Source organism: Halteromyces radiatus (genome assembly GCF_025201355.1).
Source record: "Halteromyces radiatus strain CBS 162.75 chromosome Unknown BX664scaffold_7, whole genome shotgun sequence".
NCBI classification, from domain to species: Eukaryota; Fungi; Mucoromycota; class Mucoromycetes; order Mucorales; family Cunninghamellaceae; genus Halteromyces; species Halteromyces radiatus.
The window spans coordinates 672,549-694,651 of record NW_026251693.1 but is presented as its reverse complement, the minus strand read 5'-3'; the positions used below and the strand labels follow the sequence as shown (position 1 = coordinate 694,651).

The window sequence follows — 22,103 nt, the reverse complement described above, 5'->3', positions numbered from 1 at the left end:
CAATATAAAGAATATATACAATACTGGTGATAATAATGACAATGATAATAATAATAATAATAATACTAATGGAGACAGAGATGCCAATCAAGTAGAAAAACAGAATGAGACCATCAAAAATGGGAGAGACCAATCAAATAAGAAGAACCAAAAAAAAAAAAAGATAAGGACTAACCACGTAGTAAAGGGTTCTGGAAGAAAATACCATGACAACGAGAGACAGATGAAGGAAACGGAAAGAGAGAGAGACCAACCAGATAGAAAAAGAGAAGAAGAGACCACGGAAACACGAGAGAGAACAACAAGAGAGTAAGACAGACACCATACCACTAGAGAAAATAACCAACCAAGTAGGAAGAAAAAAAAAGACCTTCAAAAGTACCTACCTGTGTATACAAGTTGACTTGCATTTGCTGTTCAATCCAGAGTCCAACAGTAAAAAAGATAAAAAAAAAAAATAAATAAAACGATTAGTTCCTTAATCTATGTCTTACCATCATAATTGTCATTCCATCCACTTCCAAACCATTAGAAGAGCCATAACCAGCTAAAACTAGAGAAAATAAAAAAATAAAAAAAAAAAAAAAAAGGAAAGAAAGATGAGAGAAATGAGATAGAAAGGAAAGGAAAAGAGAAATGAAAACTCAGTTAGATAAAATAAGAAATGAATTTATAAGTTGGCTGAATTAAAGTATCTCTCAAAGCAATCACGTATCTTTTCTTTTCTTTTCGTTTCAATAAAAAAGATTTAGACTATATAGACAATAATATCTAAAAGATCAATAAAATAAAAGAAGAAATACATTAGTATCATTCTCTTTTTTCATCTATTATTTTTTTTAGACTTATCATTTTGCACCATAGATCGTTTTATATCACCGTTTTGTTTGACTAAAGGTTAATATAAAGTAATGATGATCATTCGAGATTTGATTGCATAAACAACAATCATTGTATCTACAAATAAAATCAACCAAAAAACAGTACTCCATCACTGTTATTCTTATATATGTCAATGTTACCTTGTGTATATCATCTGACAGCGATACCGTATCAATCCCCATACAATAAAAGGAAGGATCTAAAAAAAAAAAAAAAAAAAAAGAGAGAAAGAAGCAAGTGATTGTATGTAATATTGATTGATCATCTTTTTCTTTCCTGACAACTTACTAATTTGATTGTATAGGCGACAATCATAGTATCTACGAATAAAAATAAACCAAATGAATAGCAATCCGTTACTTTTTTTTTAATACATGTTACCTTGTCAACACCAGTGGATGTTTTATATCATATTGCAATTGAATGTCATCATCATCATGAGTTCGGAGAGAAAGAAGGGTTGCCACTAGCAGTATATCTGACATTTTAAGACCATCAAGGAAGGTAGCTTGTTCCGGTTTTAATAGATACGCTCCACTGACCAATTATGATATTATCCCCTAATTCTTTCCAAACCATACCGCAAATGGCAGGACTTCCAAGGACTCCAGCATGAAACAACACGGCCTACAGGCGATATACTGTATTCCCTGCATGTTGCCTTCTAGCCTCCACCTACTTGAGCACTAGATCCAGCCTCTAGATTCATAAATGATCCTAGACACCAGTCATCCTCGACCAAGTCCAATGCCTGTTAGATAAACAAAGATCATCCCGCCATGATCTTTGAATATCACCAAAAGCTAAGTATAAAGCGATGATGACGACCATTCGACATTTGACTGTGTAGACGACAATCATGGTACCTACAAATTAAAAAAAAAAGTCAAATGAGTAGTAATCTATCACTGCTTTATTTTTTTTTTTTATTCTATACATGTTACCTTGTCAACATCAGTGGATGTTTTGTATCATATTACAGTTGAATGTCATCATCATCATGGGTTCGAAGAGAAAGAAGGGTTGCCACTAGCAGTATATCTGACATTTTAAGACCTTCAAGGTAGGTAGCTTGTTCCGGTTTTAATAGATACGCTCCACTGACCAGTTATGATATTATCCCCTAATTCTTTCCAAACCATACCGCAATTGGCAGGACTTCCAAGGACTCCAGCATGAAACAACACGGCCTATAGGCGATATACTGTATTCCCTGCATGTTGCCTTCTAGCCTCCACCTACTTGAGCACTAGATCCAGCCTCTAGATTCATAAATGATCCTAGACACCAGTCATCCTCGACCAAGTCCAATGCCTGTTAGATAAACAAAGATCATCCCGCCATGATCTTTGAATATCACCAAAAGCTAAGTATAAAACGATGATGACCATTCGACATTTGATTGTATAGACGACAATCATGGTACCTACAAATTAAAAAAAAAACCAAATGAGTAGCAATCTGGTACTCTTTTTTTTCTTTTTTTTTTTTATACACATGTTACCTTATCAATAACCAGTGGATATTTTGCATCATCTTGATTGTATAGACGACAATTGTGGTATCTACAAATAGAATCAGTAAAACGAGTACCAGTTCATCACCGTTATTCTCTTTTTTTTTTTTAATGTATGATTACCTTAGTTACATGATTCACCAGTGTCAATGTATCAATCATAAAGGTCATACCAAAGGAAGAACCAAGAACATTTTACAAATAGTATAGCCAAAACCGAAGTTATTGATTTTTGTTGAAAGGAATGGAGAGTACCACAAGACGAAGGGATAATAGTCCAAGGCAATGGGAGAAAACAATAAGTGGAAGACATCATACCAAGTGGGAGGGACAAAAAAAAAAAGAAAGACAAGGACCAACCACGGAAGAAAGAGATCTCGAAGAAGACACCATGACAATGACAGACAGATAAGGGAAAGGGAAAAAGAGAGAGAGAGAGAGACCAACCAAGTAAAAAAGAGAAGAAGAGACCACACAAACTCGAGAGATAACAACAAGAGAGTGAGGGACACACCATACCATTAGAGAAATGATCTTGAAGAAACCAACATCATAGGAGAGAATAACCAACCAAGCAGGAAGAAATGAAAAAAGATCTTCAGAAGTACCTGTACACATAGGTTGACTTGAATTTGGTGCTCCGTCCAGAATCTAATGGTAACAAAGACAAAAAAAAAAAAAAAAAAAAAGTAAAACGATTAGTTGCTTAATCTATGTCTTACCTTCATAGTTGTCATTCCATCCAGTTCCAAACCATTAGAAGAGCCATAACCAGGTAAAGTAGAGAAAAAAAAAAAAGAAGGAAAGAAAGACGAAAATAAAACAAGAAAGGAAAAAGAAAAGAAAAGATACGTGATTGCTTTGAAAGATACCTCAATTCAGCCAACTCATAAACTCATTTCAATAAAAAATATTTAACATCTATTATTTTTTTTAGACTTATCTTTTTACAACCATTGTCTTGTTTTGTATCACCGTTTTGTTTGATCAAAACCGAGAAGAAAAGAGATCTTGACAATTGGAAAAACCAGAAGAGTCATGAATTAATTATAAAACAAGTAAGTAAGTAATTATATTTTATACTGGTTATTTTATTTTATTATTATTATTTTATTTATTTTCTAAATTGACAATTGTAGAATAAGACTCCATTACTGTCATTGTATTTTATATGTTACCTGTCATTATTCCAATATGGAGACGCGAACAGAGTGCGGAGAATGAATGAAAAAAGTGTGGAGAAATGGAAAGAGAAAGAAAGAAAAGAAAAATGTGGGGAAACGAAATAAATAATAAAAAAAAAGAAAGCAAAAGTCCGAATAGATAAAAGTAACGTACCAAAAGTAGCAAAATAAAGAGAAAGAATATATTGTAATGTGATAATGAATGTACAATTAAAAAAAGTAGATTTAGTTTTTTGACATTGAAAGGAAAATGTCAAAAACTAATCTACTTTTCCTTTAGTGTTGATAATACATTTAGATCGAGTCGAATACAATATATAGCAAAAAAGGAAAAAAAAAAGACAAAATATGTGAAAAAGAGAATTAATATGATTCCATGTTGTTTCTTGTTTTTCATATTATTGTTCGAAAGTCTTTAAACTTGATTCTCTTTGCTTGGATTCAGCTGTCATTTAATTTATTTAAGGAACGAGGTACAGAAATGCATTGATGACTGTTCGAGAGCTAATACTTAATAATATTAGAGAAAAAAATAATAATTATGATTTTATTAAAAAAAAAAAAAAAAGGGAATGGAAATATATATAATTGATACACTAAGTACCATTCTAAACTACAAGCAAAAAGAATCACTAACGATTCATAAGCCAGAATAAAAAAAAAAGATAAAGAAGATACTTCCAATCGATTATATAATCCAATCCAGTTGAATCCTATAATATATCCTGTTCATCCATGTTATCACACCTTATGACAATAACATGTATTCATTTCGTTTCATTCTGTGATCCTATTGTATATCTATCCATTCCGCTGATTCAGATGTATAGCCACTTCGCGTAATTATCCTATTGATCCTATATTTAAATGATCAAGTCTTCGTGTATCTAGATTTCTTTCTTTCCTTCAGACATATATTCAGTGATGATGATTGTCAAGGATACCAATTATGAAGTATGAGAAGAAGAAAGAACAATAATTCTAGATGGATGTATGTTGTAGTAAAAAGATCAAGCAGAAGAACGTATACAATAAAAAAAAAGGGAAGGAAGTTAGAAAGAAAAAAGAAGAAAAGCATTTGTTTTTGAAGCTTACCTTTAATGAGAGTAAATATTTGTAAAAACCACATAGATAAAATGAGTAGGATATAGTAACGAAGTTGGAATGTGTAAAAAAAAAAAAGAAAGAAAGAAAGAAAGAAAGAAAGAAAAAAAGAAAGAAAATGATTTATTTTATATGTCTACCTGATCGGAGCCAGTTTAAAAAATCCTGCAAATCAAATCTACCAATCATAAGGAATCACATAGGTTTAAGTTTCTTTTTTTTTGAATTGATTTTTTTTTTATTGATTATAGTAAAATCATGATGATGATGATGATACAGTATATTAGAATAAACACTTTCAAGTGAATGATTTTATCACTTATTTCATATTCCTTGTATTCCTTGAACTTTGAATAATCATGATTGTTGAAGAAAGATTACAAAAGAAAAAGGAATATCAAGCATATAGGTTAAATCAATTTGAACAACTTTTTATTAATCTGATGGAAGATCAATCACATTCATATAGAATAATAAATCAGTTTAAATATCATAAGTTGATTATCCTGATAATATAAAATAATAAAGTAATGAACATAAATTATGAAAAGCGGTAGTTGAACATCCAAAAAAGGAAAGGCTCATTTCATGAGGTTATATAAAATAGACCTCATATTTTTTTATTTTCTCACACTTTCTTCTTCTTCTTCTTCTTTTTCTTCTTTATCACTACTGTTATAAACTTCTTTTTTTATTATTTTGTATAAAAAGTAAGTAAATATATAATAAAAGGAACTTTATGTACTTGTTAAGTAATCTCTCTCTCTCTCTCTCTCTCTCTCTCTCTCTTTTTTTTTTTTTTTTTTTTTTTTTTTTTTTTTTACCTTGTTATAGAAATACCATCTCTGGACTCTTTTTTATAAACTGAACCCTCAATATATATACAATAGATCATGAAACTATAGCAATAGGACTATTACTATCAAAAGTACTACTATATTTCCAAAAGAAAAAAAAGAAATAGTAAAATAGTAAGTGATTTAGGGTATGGCTGCGATTCTCATACTTTCCTTTTTTTTTTCTCAGTAGTATTTTAGTATAATGCGTCAATGGAAAGGCTATTGAACATATCTATCAATTATCGTTATCAAGCACAAACAAAGCAAAATCAAGGGTATTATCTTTGAAGGTAAGGCCTAAAATACGATAATGAAGGATTTGTCAATCATTAATATCATCTTTTCTTTTCCTTTTGTTGATGGGTAGTGTCACAGATACAAGTTTAGCTGCTCATATATTACTCTATTCTCTATAAAGGCATCCTTCTTATCAAGATGGTTTGAATTCTCATCAGTTAGTTACCCTTGTGGAAATTGATATCGTTATCATTACTATCGCTGTCACCCATCAAATATTACTAGTATAAGTTCCAACTGCAGTGGAATATATATTACACATATCAACCATTAACATTTATTTATTAAATAGATAGGTTGTCATGATACATCGTCCATCAGTCTTTTTATGTTACTATTACTCAATTGTTATGATCATTTTCAAGTACGGTCAATTACTCTATTCAAAGTAAGATATATATAAAAAAAAAAGAAAGAATATTTAAAATATGATTCTTATTCTCTTTTTCTTTTTCTTTTTTCTTTTTTTATTGTTTTGATGCACCATCATCCTTTATATAAGATCACAGAACCAAATGAAAATTGGATACATAAAAAGGATGAATAACTAATGTAACTATATTATTAACAAGAAACTGGAAAAGGAAATCAATTTGTGTGTAAAATAGATGACATTTTTTCTATAGTCTCTATTTATTGATAGTTTTAGTCTTATTATATTATATTCATCTTCTTCTTTAATAAAGTTTATCTTTATATCATCATCATCATCTTATTATTATTTATTATTTATTATTTTTTTTTTACTTTTAATGCAAATCATAAGTGTTTTCCATAAATGGTATAACTTCAAAGTCCGTTCTCAATGTGGGGGTGTGTTGGATCAAAAAAAAAAAAAAGGTCTGGAGGTTCCTCAAAAAAAAAAGTGGGAGATTGAAAAAAAAAAAAAAAGTTGGACCAAGCTCTGACAAAAGACAAAATTTTTTGGCGCGCTCTCCACTTTTTTTTTTTTTTTTTTTACTTTTCCTTCTGCTTTTTTTTTTAACCAATGACTCTTTGAACATTGTAAGTTACCATTATACATTATTTTACTAGTCTAAATTATATACTTAAAAGTCACTCTTTACATATTATACTTACTCTATACTTATTCCTTCTTTCCTTTCTTCTTCTTAGTCTCTCATACTATGAACTAATCTATTTTTGGTTGGTTCTTTTTTTTTTTTTTTTTTTTTTTTTTTTTTTTTTTTTTTTACTCTTTTTGTGAACATACAGTAGATAGATATATGAAGAAATATATAATATGATTAACTGGACATATAGCAAATTTTCTATTGGACAAAAGAATAGCAAGTTAGGGAAAAAGTATCCAACTCTTTGTCATGGAAATTACTTTATTTAATAATTTAGTCTTTTAGTTATAGATATTATACTCTCATTTAAATAAAAATCATATTTTTATTATTTGTTTATTATATTGTCATTTCACTATTATTTATCTATTTGTCCTCGATCATCATTATTATCAAAAGGAGTAATAAGAAAGAATAGTATGATCATCATTGTATTTTCACTGAAAAATAAAAAAAAAAAAACTATTGTAGAAACAAGATTCATATGCACATCAGTATTTTGTTTCACGGTAAAAAAAAAAAAAAAAAAAAAAAATTAAACTTTTCAATACGAGAAGTCAATATCGTTAGTATTCCATCATTAAGAAAAAAAATCATACTGGTATTGACTAAAAATCAATATCTGATCACTATTTTTTTTTTTTTTTTTATCGTGAGTGTTACCCAGAAGCCACCACAAGGAGGTAGAACTCTATTGACGCTCAAAAAAGCCAACGTTTCCGTAAAGTCAATGATAAAACATCATGATAAATGGCTTTAATACCGCAAAGTAACAATCCCATTGCCACCTATTCTTAAAGAATTTGAAACAAAAAAAAAAAAGTCTACTGGACTAACTTTATTATTCAACGACGTTAATGACATATTAAAACAATAATATAAAAAAGTCAAGTTCTAAAGTAAAAAAAAAAAAGATATTCTTTATTGATTCAGTCTCCACATACTTTTGGAAAGCTTTTCTAAATGTTTGACAACAGGTTTGATATAAAAAACTAACATAACCAATCCAATCAGTACACATAATGATCCTGCATAATAGTATCCATCGGTCTCGATCAAGCACGTTCCATCCAAATCCTTGCACAATGTTCTTCCAGCATCTGATGTACATGAGAATTCTATCATCAAAGAAATAAGTTAATTTCATTCCTCGTTGACGATATCATTTTGACACTAACTATTATTAGCTTACCTTGATCTTTTGCATTGGTAATAGAGCATCTTGAAACTGTGAAATAGTCGACAGCTTCAAGAACAAAGAACTTGGGCCATGTTCCACCGAAATTACTGAATGTATTGAGTAACTATATAAACGTTCATACAAAAAAAAAAAAATGAAAATTCTATTATCAAACCAATCACTTGTCATATATTATATATGCTTCCGTTCTTACCGTCATGTATGTTCCACCAATGACTGGATCTGCGATATTAGTCATAAATGCGGCAAGACTAACAAATTGAACTGTAGACATAAAGGAACTGAGCACAGTAGAGGCAATGATAATACTAAAATAAAAGTATCCAATATCTGATTTCCCTTGAGGATATCCAGCAACTACCAACATACCCAATGCAGAGAATAAAAGACGACCATAAAATGCATAAAGCCACTATTAGAAAATGAAAGAAAGAAAAAAAAAAAAGAGATAAGTGAATAGATTCCATAAATAAAATAAAACTTACTGGTTTCAATGGCCTTGATCCATTAGACCACTTGGCAGCATAGTATCCAAAAAAGATTTGAAGAGGAAAGTCCAATAATACAGATAATGCCATATCTTCTTTTGAGAATCCTTTTTCCACTAATTTAAGAGAGGTAACAGCTTCATGACAAATGAATCCGATTTTTGATGTCATCAATACAATAACAAAATTCTTCATATCTATAGAAAGATTATCATTCAACATCAAGATAATCAAAAAAAAAAAATTAGAAATAGGTATGATGGATGATATGAATATAATAATATATTTTCTTATCTCCCGTTTTTTTTTTTTTTTTAACTTACGAGGTAATTTGCAGATTTTCCAAATAGTAGTATAAACTTGTCTGATACCCATATCTTCTTCCGTTTGACTTTCCGTCTGTTCAATAAAACAAAACAAAAGTAAAAGTAAGTAATCACTAGTTTTATATTAATATATACTTGCCTCTTTCTTCATAAACAAAAGCCAACCAGTCACCAAGAAGAACATCAAGGCCCAAAATTTCATATAGGCACCCAAAGGTAGGACCCCAACGATATCATTAGGTTCCGAACGCAGATACTTGTTGCTGAAATCAGGAGAATTGAGAGCCAAAAACACGGTAAAAGACATGAAATAACCAATATTGAGGCCTATGGTTTGAGCAGTAGAAGCATAGGATAAAGATTCTTTTGAAAGTAAAGTCAGAGCCCATCCGTCCACGGCAATATCTTGAGTTGCACAAAAGAAAACAGTCAATAAAAAGGATATAGTCAATCGATAGATTGGTATATGTTCTTCTTGATCCATGATATCATCAATATGACTGCCCAACCAATAAAAGAAACAACCTGTCAAGAGTTGAATAGGTACGATCCATGATTTCCGTCTTCCCAATTCCTTTGAGTACACCGCATCCACAATAGGTGACCATATTAATTTGAGTGAGTATGGCCAAGAAGATAACGAAAAGATGGCGATTTGAGAATATGAGAGATGTGCTTTGAGTAAAAACGGAATGGAACCAAATGACAGACCAACAGGTACACCTTGAAGTAGATCTACGGAATGAAATTATATATATACATATAGAGGAAGAGAAAAAAAAAAGAATAAGGTGAAGTTGAGTCTAAAAGTGGAGAGAGAGAGAGTGTGTGCGTGTGTGTATGTATGCGTATGAGTTTCTAAATGTTTTAACTTACATAACACCACCAAAAGTGCAAAGTTACCACGATCCTTTTTGCTGAGAGGAGCATTTCCTTCTTCTTGTTGTTTTGCCAGATCTTCCTTTTTGTCATTAAAAGATTGTAGTTGGTATTCTTCCTTATCATTCTGTGTAGTAAGGAGTTCTTTACGTCGTACTGTTGTTCCAAGATTGCCAGGTTCCATTGCACTAGATTGACCTTTTGATGGTGACTCTTTTGTCGTCTGTTGGTCTCTAGTATTCAAATCAGTAGGTATTGCAGGTTCGTTATCCCAAGATGGAATAATGTGTGCCGTAGGCATCTATACTATCAAAAGAAGAAGGAGAGGCAAAAAAGTGTGTGTATAAGAGAGAGAGAGACAGAGGAAGAGGAGAGAAAAAAAATGAAAATCAAAAAAGGGATTAAGGGAGAGGACAAAAAAAAAAAAAAAAAAAAACGCCGCCATTGGTAACCAATCGAAAGAACAAATAAGAGGTGTCAATATCTGAGTGGAGGGAATTCCATATAAAGAAATCTAGACATTTGTATCCAACCGTAACATTTGAGTAGGTCATAACAAGTATATGAAAGACAATGTATAAAATAATTTTATTAAAATGAAAAAAAGAGATAAAAGAGAGATGACAATAAATATAATTATAAAAAAAAAAGTGATGCAAATGATTCTAATAATAAAGAGTAAACTAATGTCTATAAATTCGAAGTGTCTTGTCCTTGGAACCACTACCCATCTTATCACCACCAGGAGACCAATCAAGTGCATAGACTTCATCTAAATGACCGGGTAAATCCATCTTAATCTTCATCTTCTTAATATCCCAAATCTTCAATGTTGTATCTTTGCTACAACTTGCCAACATACGAGAATCACTTGACCAACATACTTGATATACAGCTCCAACATGTCCACGAAGATTACCAATAAATTTACCAGTCAAACCATCCCATAACTTGACAGAATTGTCGAATGAAGCACTTGCAAAATATCGTCCATCAGGTGAAAAGCTAACATGGTTTACCAACTTTTGATGTCCTGTCATTCTTGTCAATGGTTTTTTGCTGGTTTCAGGTTCCCAAAAGAACATGGTAAAGTCATCTGAGCCAGAAACAAGTCGTTCATGTCCATTTCCTTTTGCTGTTTTGTATCTAGCAAGAGCTGCAGCTTTGGCTAATTATAAATATTGAAAATAAATAATATATATTAGTCATCCACCATTGATATTTCAATCTTTTTTTTTTTTTTTTTTTTACCTTCTTCTTCGGTATCATAGCGTCTTCCCGTATGATCAAAAGGTCCAGTACGTAAAACAAAATCAGTGCTAAGAGCCAAAGTATTGACCCAATGACCATGACCTTGTAAAGTCTTGACCAACATCCCTTGTGAGTTCCATACCTTAATTGTTTTGTCTTGTGAAGCTGTATAGATCAAACCTTCACCACCCCATTTAACACAAGTGACTGCAGCTGTATGTTGAGCAATATTGAACACCATTTTCCTTAACACTGTATCCCATACACGTACAGTGCCATCTTTAGAAGAACTTGCTAATCGATTGACCTTTGTATTCAAGTGATAAGGCTCCCAAGCCAAACTAGTGATCCATTTGGTATGTCCACGAAGTCCGGTACCTATTTGTTTGCCAGTTTTCGCATCCCATAAACGTACAGTGTTGTCCATACTGCCTGATGCCAAAACTTTACCGTCGGGTGACCAAGCAATGTTGAGAACCCAGCCAGTGTGTCCTTTGAGTGTGTGTTGAGGAGTTTCTGTATTCAAATCCCATATCCGTACTGTCATATCACCTGAACCTGTAGCTAATTGGGTACCATTAGGACTGAAAGAAACTGATAAAACAGCTTCCGTATGACCTATATGATAAAAATAAAATGTAGTTTAGATCAATGAGAAAAAAAAAAGAAACGGTACTATTCATATATGCACTTACCAGTGAGTGTAGAAGTACAACGAGTAACAGCTCGTACTCGGAATATAGCCTGAGGTTGATAAACAATGGTAATGGTATCTTCGGTTGATTTGTCTTTACGATCAGTCCATAAATTTTTACGGATTTCATCGTCACCCACATAAAAAGTATAAGGTAAAGGATCATCAGACTAGAAAGAAGAAAAGAAAAATAATGTTTAAGTTTAGTATACTCTTATAAATAAACCCTTAAATAATAATAATAATAATAATAAAAAAAGAACTTGCCTGATTCAAGAGTTGATTCAAAAGTAATTCCAATTGTTCAGGTGAGACATCTGCTGGAAGATTCAAAGGAGGTCCAGTTGACTCGCCGTCTTCTGTTTTAAACTGTGCTACTACTTTTTGTCCTTCAGGCATTGTTTCAGCAGCTGCTTTAATAGCTGCTTTTGCAGCTAAGAGTTCCCGTACTTTGGTTGACATTGTTATATAATATATGTATAAGAAAAAAAAAAAAAAAAAAAAAGGTGAAAAAAAAAAGATGTGGAGCATGAAAATAAAAATCCTTTTTAGGTTCCCCTATCTTTTCCAATGCTTGCCCATAATAAGCCACCGGTACCAAAAAATCAATCAACTAACTTTTTTAGAAATTATTCATAAAATTTTAAATATTAATTTAATTCTATATTCTTTATTTTTATTATTATTATTGTTATTATCATCAAGTAAAAAATCACGGTATATATATATATAAAAAACCAATCTATCATCTATACTACAATCTTCTGTTCTTCCACGACCAGAGATTGATCATCCTTTGATTTCTTTGGTTCATTTTCAGGCCCAGTGCCACTGGCATCCAACTTGCGCTTGTTTTCCCCTTTTTTCGATTGTTGACTTTCAGGTAATGCTGGACGGAAGTAAGGCTATTTGAAAAAAAAAAAAAAAAGAAGATACCCTTTTAGCAAACTCTTTTCAAAAAAAATAAATAAATAAAAATAAAAAAATGATGATCTTTACCTGACAACGCCAATGACCATATTGTCGGATTCCTTTTTCATTTTCCTTGCCATTCAATTCCACCTCACCAATAGTTTCTTGATCCTTCTTTAAGCGTTCCTTTAATTCCATGGTGATATCCCAAAACATTTGCCAGTTATTCGCTTTGCCCAATTTAGCACGTAAATCAGTATGATGAGGAAGACTAGGTTGGAAGAGCTTGAAGAGATGAGCCTTGATCATGCCAGGACGAGTAGAGGGTTCCAAATCCCGACAGATTTCCAAATATTCTTGAGCCATTTCCCATGTACAAGGTGGCATGGAGCGTCCAGGAACAAAAATAGCAGGATTATACAAAGAACCTTCAGCGCTCATCACACCATCCACACCTGTATGATCAATACAACGTTGAATATCTTCATGATATAAAATATTGCCATTAGCAATCACAGGGATTTTGACTGCTTCCTTAACCGCCTTAATCTTGTCCCAATCCGCTAAACCAGTATTGTGTCCTTTTTGTTCTCGAAGTCGTCCATGGACTGTCAACATTTGTGCACCAGCAGCTTCAATCATCTTTGCATATTCTACTGTCTTTTCCACCGTAGGGAACACACGGATCTTGACTGTTACAGGTACTGCCAAATGTTCATGAAGAGTAGATACCATGGACTTGATCAAATCCCATTCGTCTTGTAAGAAAGAACCATATCTTCCTCTTTTTGCAATATGTTGAGGACAGCCAAGATTAAGATCCACACCATCACAATCGTTTTCGACAAGTTTTGCTGCTCTAAGTAGAATTTCAGGATCGTTGGCGCAGAACTAGAAAAGTATTTTACATAAATAAATAAATAAGAATGGTTGTGTGCATTTGAGTTCTCCCTTTTTTTTTTTTTTTTACCTGTACAATTAAAGGACGATCTTTTTCATTGGTAGTCCATTGTTCTGCTCGGTACTTGTGACCAGATTCAGGATCGCTAAATAGTCTGGCATGGAACATAGGTGTATAGCATAGTTGAGCATTATAACGTCGACTTAGAATACGCCAAGCATGTTCAGATTGATCTACCATAGGTCCCACAATAAAGCGAGGTGATTTCAATGTCTTTTGAAAGAATTCATAGCCTTTCAACTTGATCGGGTTACTAGTCATGTCGTAACGAAAAAAAAAAAAAAGAGAGAGAAAGAGGAAAAAGAGAGAAAGAGAAAAAAGTGAAAAGTAAAAAAAAAAAAATTTGTTTGGTTCCTTCTTCATAACCATCACCAATGGAAATCGGTCTATTTTTAAAAGGCGACAGTCAAAAAAGGTCAAAAGTTGGTAAAATATGCGTCAAATTGATATTATATTGTATTTCCCAATGAAATTTTTTTATTTTGATCATGATAATTTAATATGATAATTTAATAATAATAATAATAATGTTGGTGATTGATTGTAGAAAATGGAATAAACTTTGGTGTTTGATAACGATCCTTTTTTGATTTTGTTATATTCCTTCGACTGCGGAGACTAAATGATTTGCCCCCATCACGTCTTACCTGAAAGAGCACAATGGATTTCTCCTTTTCCCTTTCTTTCTTTTATTTATTCAGTTTATACCGATGGAAACAGTTTACCTTGAAGCAAAATTTAGTGAAGGTAATAGAAAAGAAAATTAATCTAAAAGTTGATCTCTTTTTTTTTTGTTTTTGTTTCTAAGCAATAATATTTTTTTTTTTTCCTTTTTAAAATAGCACAAGAAAACCTTAGAGATGCGAAAACGACCATTCTTCTACAAAAGACACAGATCAAAAGTAAATCTTTTGAAAAATAAGAAATATCAAATAGAAATGGATTCATTTATATTTTTACTTTTTTTAGATTGTGAAAAGCTTATACACAAACAAAACAACAAAATCCAAATCTTACGACAATTGTAAGAACTCTGAATCAACTGGTTTTTTTTTTTCTAACCCTTTTTTTTTTTTTTTTTTTTTTTTTTTTTTTTTTTTTTTTTTTTTTTTTGTTCTACCATTTATTAGTATTGTAAAGTACCATGGCAAACAAGCTTTAGAAGATTTGGAAGATCAATGTCAAAGTCAATTTACATATTCCAACGATACAAATTCTCGACAGAAACGCCCTACTTGCACCACTTCAGTAACTATTGCCAGACATCCCAAGAAAAGGTCTGGTACAAGTGATTTGCGCTCTTTTTTCAAATCAAAATCTTCAAGTCAGTATCACAAATCAGAAAAACCACCGCCTTCACTTTGGGAAACTATCACATCACCACTGCATTCAGAACAATTACAACAAAACAATAATAGCAATAACATGAATGGGTTATCGTCCTCACAATCAACAACAGACTCACAATCATCACAATCATCTCAAGCTTCAGAAACAACAGAAACATCGCAATCATCATTACTTGATGACACGCTAACACTTCAGAATTCAAGTACAATAGGCTTACCAGCATCAGCCAACATGTCAACCATATTATTATCACCAAAGAAATCATCATCCGGTACAGCCACTGTCATATCATCATCACTAGTGCCATCGCTATCTAGGAAGGCAAAGATTCAGCTACAACATGCATCGAATACGAAACAACGTACTCATCATTCAACACCATGTCGCAAAACTGGAAAACGACGTGTTAATACTGATACTCTATGGAAAACAGTAACTTCACCAACCATTGATTTGACTCACAATATGGAAACTAGTTCTAATACACCAAGAAAAAAGTCATTCGATGTTCATCACGATTTATTCCCCACTTGTTCATCTTCCACCAAGCAATTGGATAGATATCAACGACAAAAAGAAACTTTTATATCATTCAACAAATACCAAATGAGACTACAACAGTCAAATAACCGATCTATACTCAACTCAATCGACCAAAATCAGCCATCAACAGAAATCATTGAAAATGATACCAACAAAAAAGAGGACCACTTTTTAAGCCGACCAGCTCCAAATAGGTAATTTGAAAAAAAAAGAAATAAATATTAGTAATAGAATGATATAAAATCAATTTATTAACATCACTTTTTATGGATCCATTTAGTGAATTTCCTTATGCAGATGTGGTTCGAAAAAGGGATGAACGGTCTAAATTACATGGTTCTACTTGCTCATGTTGTGAAAAGGTAAATGATCATCCTTATTGAATTAATATTAGACTTGTTGACTCTTTCTTTTTTTAATAAGTATTTTGCAAATGGAAATACTGCAGATGATAGAATTCAACTTTATTCAAGACATCGAGAAAAGTATAAACAACCAGCGACACCACCTGGCTATTGGGATCTTGACTTTCCTGATTCTCCTCAAAAATAGTACGGCTTCAAAACAATAAAAAACAGAATACCTTTTAGCTTATATAGTGTTTTCAAAGTATTCTTGTTTGATCAAAAGGAAAAATAAAACTCCGGAAGCATTGTCACGGGTATCGGTTGATTTTTGTTCCGGGTACGGAAGCATTGAGAAGAAGCAGTCGGTGATTGTAAGAGTGTTTTTTCATCAAAGCAAAAAAGAAAAAAAATGAAATTTTTACTGTCTTTTCTTTTTTCTATTATTATTTACTTTCATATCATTAAAGTCACCTTTTTCCTTATCTCTCTTGTTTTTTTTTTATTAATTTATAATCGAACATTGGACAAACGATCTCGTCTTTTACATACCATGGATCAGTTTACCCAACGAAACGTTTCGGACGATGAACCATCTGATTACTATATTTTGAAATCTGGGAAAAAACGTGAACGAGCCACTCAAGCTTGTTCTCCTTGTCGAAAAAAGAAGGTAAAAAAAAAAACCACACACACACACCACATGACATATTACTTTGCGATTCATTATAGTTAAAAAAAATAGATATATTCTGTGAAACTCATTTATTCCTTTTTTTTTTTTTTTTTGTTGTTGTTGTATTATTTTGACAGAAAAAATGTGATGGTGCCAAACCCAACTGTCGAAATTGTACCGAAGCTGGATTAGAATGTGGTTATGCAGAATGCAAGCGACGTGGACCTAGAAAAGGATATGTACAACTTTTGGAAGAACGTTTGGCTTTATTGGAAAGAAGGTTGACAGGTATGCCTCCTTCTTCAACAGGTAGACCAACAATAACAGCAACAACAAAACAAGGTTCAAGATTATATGCGAATTCAAGTGTTACAGGCATGATGATACCACAAACTGAATTAAATGGGGGTTCTTTAGATGGTAAGTCATATTTTATATATATATATATATATATGGCAAAAAGTACTAATTTGTATTTATTTATTTTCTTTTTTCTCGTTAATATATAAATTAGATGTCACTATGCCCTCAGAAGAAGTAGTGCTTCATCTAGTGGATTTTTTTTTCAAATACATCAATTCAATATTTCCTTTGATACATCATCATACTCTTGTACAATCTATCAAGGATGGAACTATTTCACAACCTTTATTATGGAGTGTCATGGCAATTGGAGCAAGGTAAAATACGGGTATAAGTTATATGTGTTTTTAACAATTTTGTTTTTTTGAATAGATTTTCGGATCATCCCGATATCAAGACAGATCCTCCTTATTGGGCTGGTGAAAAGTTTGCTAGAAAGGCCGGATCATTAATCAATAACGATTTATTTGAACCTACTGTACCTAATTTACAATTCTGGGGTGTTATGGCATGTCTCGAATATGGTCGAGCTGCTGGTTCTAGGCAAGTACATTAATATTCTCCTTTTTATAACAGTCTAACATGTATATTGTTACCTGATCAACTTTTAATAGAGCATGGATATACGGTGGGCTTGCTGCAAGGTAAAAAAAAATAAAGAAAATAAAAGCTGGAGCAGGAAGGATATGAATACTTATCTGTATGTATTATGGTTAACTACAGATTATGCTTTGAATTGGGATTTCACAAGGAAGAAACTATAAGATCACCTATTTACAAGAAGGATGGAACATTGGATCGTGTAGCAATGTTGATGCGACGACGGATTTTTTGGAGTTGTTTCAATATCGACAAGTAAGTTGAATCAAAGACTCTACTTGAAATATATATGTATGTGAATATTGGTTTTTACTAACGATTTAATCATTTATATTTATCATATACAGATATGGAAGTGCTGGTAATTCAAGACCCCAATTTTTCGGTAAAGGTGATTACGACGTGGGACTTCCAGATGATGAATCCTTGGCGTTATTGAATCCAGAATCTCAAAATGTCACAGTAAACTACAAACCAGTGACAACAGACTCGTTGGCCTCATTTATTAAGCACTACCTCTCATTGATGGAATTATTTGGTGACGTTATCAAAGGATTACAACGGGCAAAAAGCAATCAAGGAAAAGCAATTTGGCCACCTATGGATGAATTCGATCAGCTCAATGATGATCTTCAAGCATGGAAACACAATTTACCTCCTCACATGGATTTTTCTTTGGACAATTTAGATTATCACTTGGAACGGGCAAGCAGAGGTAAAATCAATCATTATCTTTGTGCACATGTGATTTGGAGAACCTTGGTATTGGCTCTTCACCGTGGTAGTTTGGCTTATGTGGATAAAAAAGACGACGATACAAACAACATGGCATCTTCTTTCTCTCAACATACATGGGAACGAATTCAATATAGTGTCAACATGTGTAAACAAGTAGTCAATGATGTTATGCCAGTGTTCAGAGCTATGAAGGATATATGTGGTGTTAATGTGATTCCTTATATGGGCTACTCTTCCTACATGTTTGCTACTATTTTGATGACCTCGGCTTTTACAAAAACAGAAGAACAACACCGAAAAGGGACCAAAGGACTTCTTTTATTATATGATATGATTGAGGTAAAAAAAAAAAAAAAGATACATGATGTGATGAAAGAAGTAATATACTCATATATAATTCTTTTTTTTATTTTATTTTTATTCTTCTTAGCTGTTGCGACCTTACTGGCCTGTATGTGAACGATTATCGATTACTACCCGTGATTTGATTGTATCTCATAGTAGAATGTATGAATATTCCCAGGAGACACATCATAAACGAACACATTACGAAGTACCATTATCGCCAAAACAAGAACCCATTGTACGTCCACCATCATTTACTTCATATTCATCTGGATCATCATCAGCAGTAGCAACACCATCATCAACAATCTCACGTCCAACACCAGTATCGTCAAGAAACAATCCACCGGTGTCTATGACTGGTCTTTTACATTCTGATACATCAACCTCTGACTCATTACGATCGACATATTCAACTCCAACAACAAGCACGACGGCAACTTACTCGACAGTACTTCCGTCAACTTCTAATGCACAACTAGCTCAACCATTATCAGCCATTGCACCAGCATCTTCATTATCAAATACTTCAACACTTTTATCCAACACGATAGATATGACTACTGCTGCTCCATTCGCTGGTGCAGATCCTTTTACGGCATCTGGTACTATTGACTTCAACAGTAGTGCATTCTTATACGATACAGGATTATTTGGACAAATCATGTTTGACGAAACCAAGTTTATGAATAATATGACCAACAACAACAACAACAACAACTCGACAATGCCATCGATCTATGGAATACAACAACCTATGGCTTACAACAATGATAACAATAATATTGGGCATACTGGAGGAGGCAATAACAACACTAAAAATGGGAATCAAGGTCAATCGTCGCCAGCTACAATATCAACATCACCTACTTCATATATACCATCACAACCATCTCAATCACCTCAACAACAACAACCTTCTACATCACAGTATGGAAAACGTATATGGAACAATATCTGGCAGACAACATGAACATGGTTTTAGAATGTAGTTAGTAATGTATTATAGTTTAGCTATCTTTTTTTGTTTATCAACACTATTTATTATTATTATTATTATTATTATTACAGTATATAAAAAAAGAAATGAATAAAAAAAAAAAGAGGGAATATTAAATCATATAAAATTTGTGTGCATATTGATAGAATGAATGAATGAATAAAGTGTAGTAGGAATAACAGCAGTAGCAAGAATGAACAGTTATCTGACATATTGTGTAACATGTCATATCACCATGATGATGAGACTACAGATCATATACATGCTCCACTTTACCACAAAAGGGTAGATGATGACCACGATATTTGATAATACAATCACCACTAGAGGATTGGAACAAAATGGTTTTATTGACAGGACAACCCTAAAAAAAAAAAAAATTAAGTTTCCGAGCACACCCGAAAATTGGTCCGTGGTATCCCTTTTGTTATATACATATATTTTTACCTTTGAAGCATTTGAACATTTATAATAAGTACTTTTATACCCAGTTTTGCGTTGAATGGTATTACCATTGTTTTTCCATAGGTAATCATCTTTATACAAAGGATCCTTGGTTTCTACAATTTTAGTCACTGCTTGCATGGATCGACGTTTTCTACCTGTCATTTTCTTTGAAATGTCATCTTGATGTTCACTATTAAAAAAAAAAAAAAAAAGAAAGGATATTATAAATTATTTTTTATTGACCATTCTCTTCTTAGGGACTCAATTTCCTTTTTTGAGCAACTTTTTCTTTTTGGAATGAAAAAAAAAAATTTTTTTTTCTTACGGGGTAATTGAAATGGGTTTGAAATATGGAAAAGAGGTATCCAAAGGATGGGTAGATGAAGAATCGATAGAGTATGAGATTGATTTCCGACCATTTGTTAGTGATGATGATGGTGGTGGTGGTGACGTTGGCAATGATGATGATGATGATGATGGTGATGATTTGGATAAACAAGGATGTTGATGTGGAGATAAAGGGGGAGTTGAAACACGATCATCATCCTCGTCATTTCTTCCATGAAAAGACATATAAATATCTAACTCTTTAGCACGTAAACGAGCCTCTTCTGCCTTTCTTTTATCTTCTTCAAGTTTTGTATTGAGAATCATCTTTAATAGTTCAGGTTGAGATTGATACTGATCAACGATGGCTTGAAGATGATTCGAACTGGATTGTAAAGATGATGGTTGTGGTATCCGTGGTGATAAGGGTGATGATGATGATATGAGAGGTCGACTAGTGGATGTACTTTTTGAGTATCGGATCAAAGTGGCATCATCTCTAGGACAACTGTCAAATTGAAACAAGGGGCTCATATTATCTGTCTATAATAAATAAAGAAGTAAAAAAAAAAATAAAAATAAAAATAAAAAAAAAATCCTTAAAAGAAACTTTTTTGATTCTGGTTTTACCCCGTTCCGTTTTCCCCGCAGAGTCAAATAATCCCTTCCCGGTCACTATTTTCCGTTTCCCCACATTTCATTCTCAGTGATTTTTTTTTTCGTGGGATATTTAATCCTTATTGTTCATGGTAAATCATTTAGATCTTTTAAGAAGTATACATGTGAATCACTAGAAGAAATGGATTATTTACTTTTATTTTTATCGTCACCTATAAGTTGCGATAGTAATGAAATTCGTTTATATATAGATACATAGAAATAATAATAAAAAAAAAGGAGAAATCAAAAAAGGAAAACGGAAAACGGAATAGTTATATAATTCAATTTTCCAGAAAGTGCCGCTTTTTTCCAAATAAGCAAAAGGGTGCACTGTGACAATATCAAAAAAGAAAATAAAAAAAAAAAGAAAATAAAAAAAAAAATGAAGAAAAAAAAAAGATATGATGTTGATCATCTTCTCTTATCTTATCTTTTTTCTATTTTGATTTGATCATATAATCATTTGATCGAGAACCTCCCTAAATGAATCACTTTTCCCATCAACAACGTCATCATCATAACAACAACAAAAAAAAAAAGGAATATTTAAGGTTACACCAATTACCCAACTCCAATGTTCAAATACCGTCGCTGAGCTTTTAACAACCTTGTCGCCAACGAATGATGATGATGATGTGCCTTCGGTTTACATCATAGATACCTTGTCAGGTGGTAAGTTGCATGTAGAAACACTTGTTGTTGATACTTTATGTGGGAATATTTCTATTTTGTTGATTTTCAATATAAATAAGCATTTTACGGTTCTTTTTTCATCTTTCTTATTCCCAAATACTGCAATTTTCCTTTCTCCATAAAAAAAAATAATAATAATCACACAAACAATGATGATGAACACTATTCGTCGTTTTGCCTTACCAACATATAATCAAACAAGTCGTAGAGGTGTCATGTATAAAGTATCATCTTCATTATCTCCTCCTTTACGACATACTGATAAACCCAAGGTCAATCCTATTGATTCTCATATTGCGGAATTGGAATCATGTTTCAAGGCTATCAATGCATCCTCTAAGGAATTGGTGACAGGTGGTGGTAGTAATAATATTCATATGCGTCGTTTGATTTATTTATTGGAATCCAAT

At 32.3% G+C, this 22,103-nt stretch overlaps 7 protein-coding genes across 7 annotated transcripts; 2 read left to right on the top strand and 5 right to left on the bottom strand.

Annotated features, from left to right (window-relative positions):
- Positions 1-175: 175 nt before the first annotated feature.
- On the bottom strand, positions 176-772 carry BX664DRAFT_339470 (uncharacterized protein; the record flags this gene model as incomplete). The annotated part of the gene is given in 4 exon segments (XM_051546637.1): positions 176-329; positions 383-386; positions 495-579; positions 590-772. Coding segments are annotated over 3 exon segments (173 nt in total), but the record flags the coding sequence as incomplete, so codon positions are not given.
- A 7,044-nt stretch (positions 773-7,816) lies between these two features.
- Positions 7,817-9,973, bottom strand: BX664DRAFT_267298 (acetyl-coenzyme A transporter 1-domain-containing protein; the record flags this gene model as incomplete). The annotated part of the gene is made up of 7 exons (XM_051540945.1): positions 7,817-8,013; positions 8,070-8,199; positions 8,290-8,508; positions 8,582-8,781; positions 8,908-8,964; positions 9,046-9,645; positions 9,787-9,973. The coding sequence occupies 7 exons, from the start codon at positions 9,971-9,973 to the stop codon at positions 7,817-7,819; spliced, it is 1,590 nt and encodes a 529-aa protein (XP_051397603.1).
- Positions 9,974-10,406: 433 nt separating this feature from the next.
- On the bottom strand, positions 10,407-12,230 carry BX664DRAFT_361227 (WD40-repeat-containing domain protein). Its single transcript, XM_051548230.1, has 4 exons — positions 12,002-12,230; positions 11,736-11,904; positions 11,041-11,658; positions 10,407-10,957 (listed from the first exon to the last, which is right to left on the bottom strand). Exons 1-4 carry the CDS (start codon positions 12,194-12,196, stop codon positions 10,473-10,475), a joined length of 1,467 nt encoding a protein of 488 aa, XP_051397602.1. The 5' UTR covers positions 12,197-12,230; the 3' UTR covers positions 10,407-10,472.
- A 142-nt stretch (positions 12,231-12,372) lies between these two features.
- BX664DRAFT_361226 (dihydrouridine synthase-domain-containing protein) lies at positions 12,373-13,873 on the bottom strand. Its single transcript, XM_051548229.1, has 3 exons — positions 13,617-13,873; positions 12,734-13,537; positions 12,373-12,639 (listed from the first exon to the last, which is right to left on the bottom strand). Exons 1-3 carry the CDS (start codon positions 13,866-13,868, stop codon positions 12,484-12,486), a joined length of 1,212 nt encoding a protein of 403 aa, XP_051397601.1. The 5' UTR covers positions 13,869-13,873; the 3' UTR covers positions 12,373-12,483.
- A 434-nt stretch (positions 13,874-14,307) lies between these two features.
- Positions 14,308-16,241, top strand: BX664DRAFT_339457 (uncharacterized protein). Its single transcript, XM_051546636.1, has 6 exons — positions 14,308-14,354; positions 14,450-14,509; positions 14,577-14,631; positions 14,738-15,694; positions 15,781-15,862; positions 15,924-16,241. Exons 1-6 carry the CDS (start codon positions 14,318-14,320, stop codon positions 16,050-16,052), a joined length of 1,320 nt encoding a protein of 439 aa, XP_051397600.1. The 5' UTR covers positions 14,308-14,317; the 3' UTR covers positions 16,053-16,241.
- Positions 16,242-16,296: 55 nt separating this feature from the next.
- On the top strand, positions 16,297-19,539 carry BX664DRAFT_301459 (fungal-specific transcription factor domain-containing protein; the record flags this gene model as incomplete). The annotated part of the gene is made up of 9 exons (XM_051542388.1): positions 16,297-16,517; positions 16,658-16,940; positions 17,035-17,200; positions 17,256-17,426; positions 17,498-17,527; positions 17,607-17,738; positions 17,831-18,560; positions 18,652-18,880; positions 19,064-19,539. The coding sequence occupies exons 1-9, from the start codon at positions 16,398-16,400 to the stop codon at positions 19,537-19,539; spliced, it is 2,337 nt and encodes a 778-aa protein (XP_051397599.1). The 5' UTR covers positions 16,297-16,397.
- Positions 19,540-19,671: 132 nt separating this feature from the next.
- Positions 19,672-20,952, bottom strand: BX664DRAFT_361224 (uncharacterized protein). The gene is made up of 3 exons (XM_051548228.1): positions 20,339-20,952; positions 20,014-20,203; positions 19,672-19,930 (listed from the first exon to the last, which is right to left on the bottom strand). The coding sequence occupies exons 1-3, from the start codon at positions 20,872-20,874 to the stop codon at positions 19,814-19,816; spliced, it is 843 nt and encodes a 280-aa protein (XP_051397598.1). The 5' UTR covers positions 20,875-20,952; the 3' UTR covers positions 19,672-19,813.
- Positions 20,953-22,103: the final 1,151 nt, after the last annotated feature.

Coding starts and splice junctions, on each gene's coding strand:
- BX664DRAFT_361227 (XM_051548230.1), bottom strand. CDS start 12,196: ATGTCAACCAAAGTACGGGAACTCTTAGCTGCAAAAGCAGCTATTAAA. Junction 11,659..11,735: donor TTGTACTTCTACACTCACTG/GTAAGTGCATAT, acceptor TTTATCATATAG/GTCATACGGAAGCTGTTTTA. Junction 10,958..11,040: donor CTATGATACCGAAGAAGAAG/GTAAAAAAAAAA, acceptor ATTTATAATTAG/CCAAAGCTGCAGCTCTTGCT.
- BX664DRAFT_361226 (XM_051548229.1), bottom strand. CDS start 13,868: ATGACTAGTAACCCGATCAAGTTGAAAGGCTATGAATTCTTTCAAAAG. Junction 13,538..13,616: donor ATCGTCCTTTAATTGTACAG/GTAAAAAAAAAA, acceptor ATACTTTTCTAG/TTCTGCGCCAACGATCCTGA. Junction 12,640..12,733: donor ATGGTCATTGGCGTTGTCAG/GTAAAGATCATC, acceptor TTTTTCAAATAG/CCTTACTTCCGTCCAGCATT.
- BX664DRAFT_339457 (XM_051546636.1), top strand. CDS start 14,318: ATGGAAACAGTTTACCTTGAAGCAAAATTTAGTGAAG. Junction 14,355..14,449: donor TGAAGCAAAATTTAGTGAAG/GTAATAGAAAAG, acceptor TTTTTAAAATAG/CACAAGAAAACCTTAGAGAT. Junction 14,510..14,576: donor ACAAAAGACACAGATCAAAA/GTAAATCTTTTG, acceptor TACTTTTTTTAG/ATTGTGAAAAGCTTATACAC.
- BX664DRAFT_361224 (XM_051548228.1), bottom strand. CDS start 20,874: ATGAGCCCCTTGTTTCAATTTGACAGTTGTCCTAGAGATGATGCCACT. Junction 20,204..20,338: donor AAACCCATTTCAATTACCCC/GTAAGAAAAAAA, acceptor TTTTTTTAATAG/TGAACATCAAGATGACATTT. Junction 19,931..20,013: donor AATGTTCAAATGCTTCAAAG/GTAAAAATATAT, acceptor TTTTTTTTTTAG/GGTTGTCCTGTCAATAAAAC.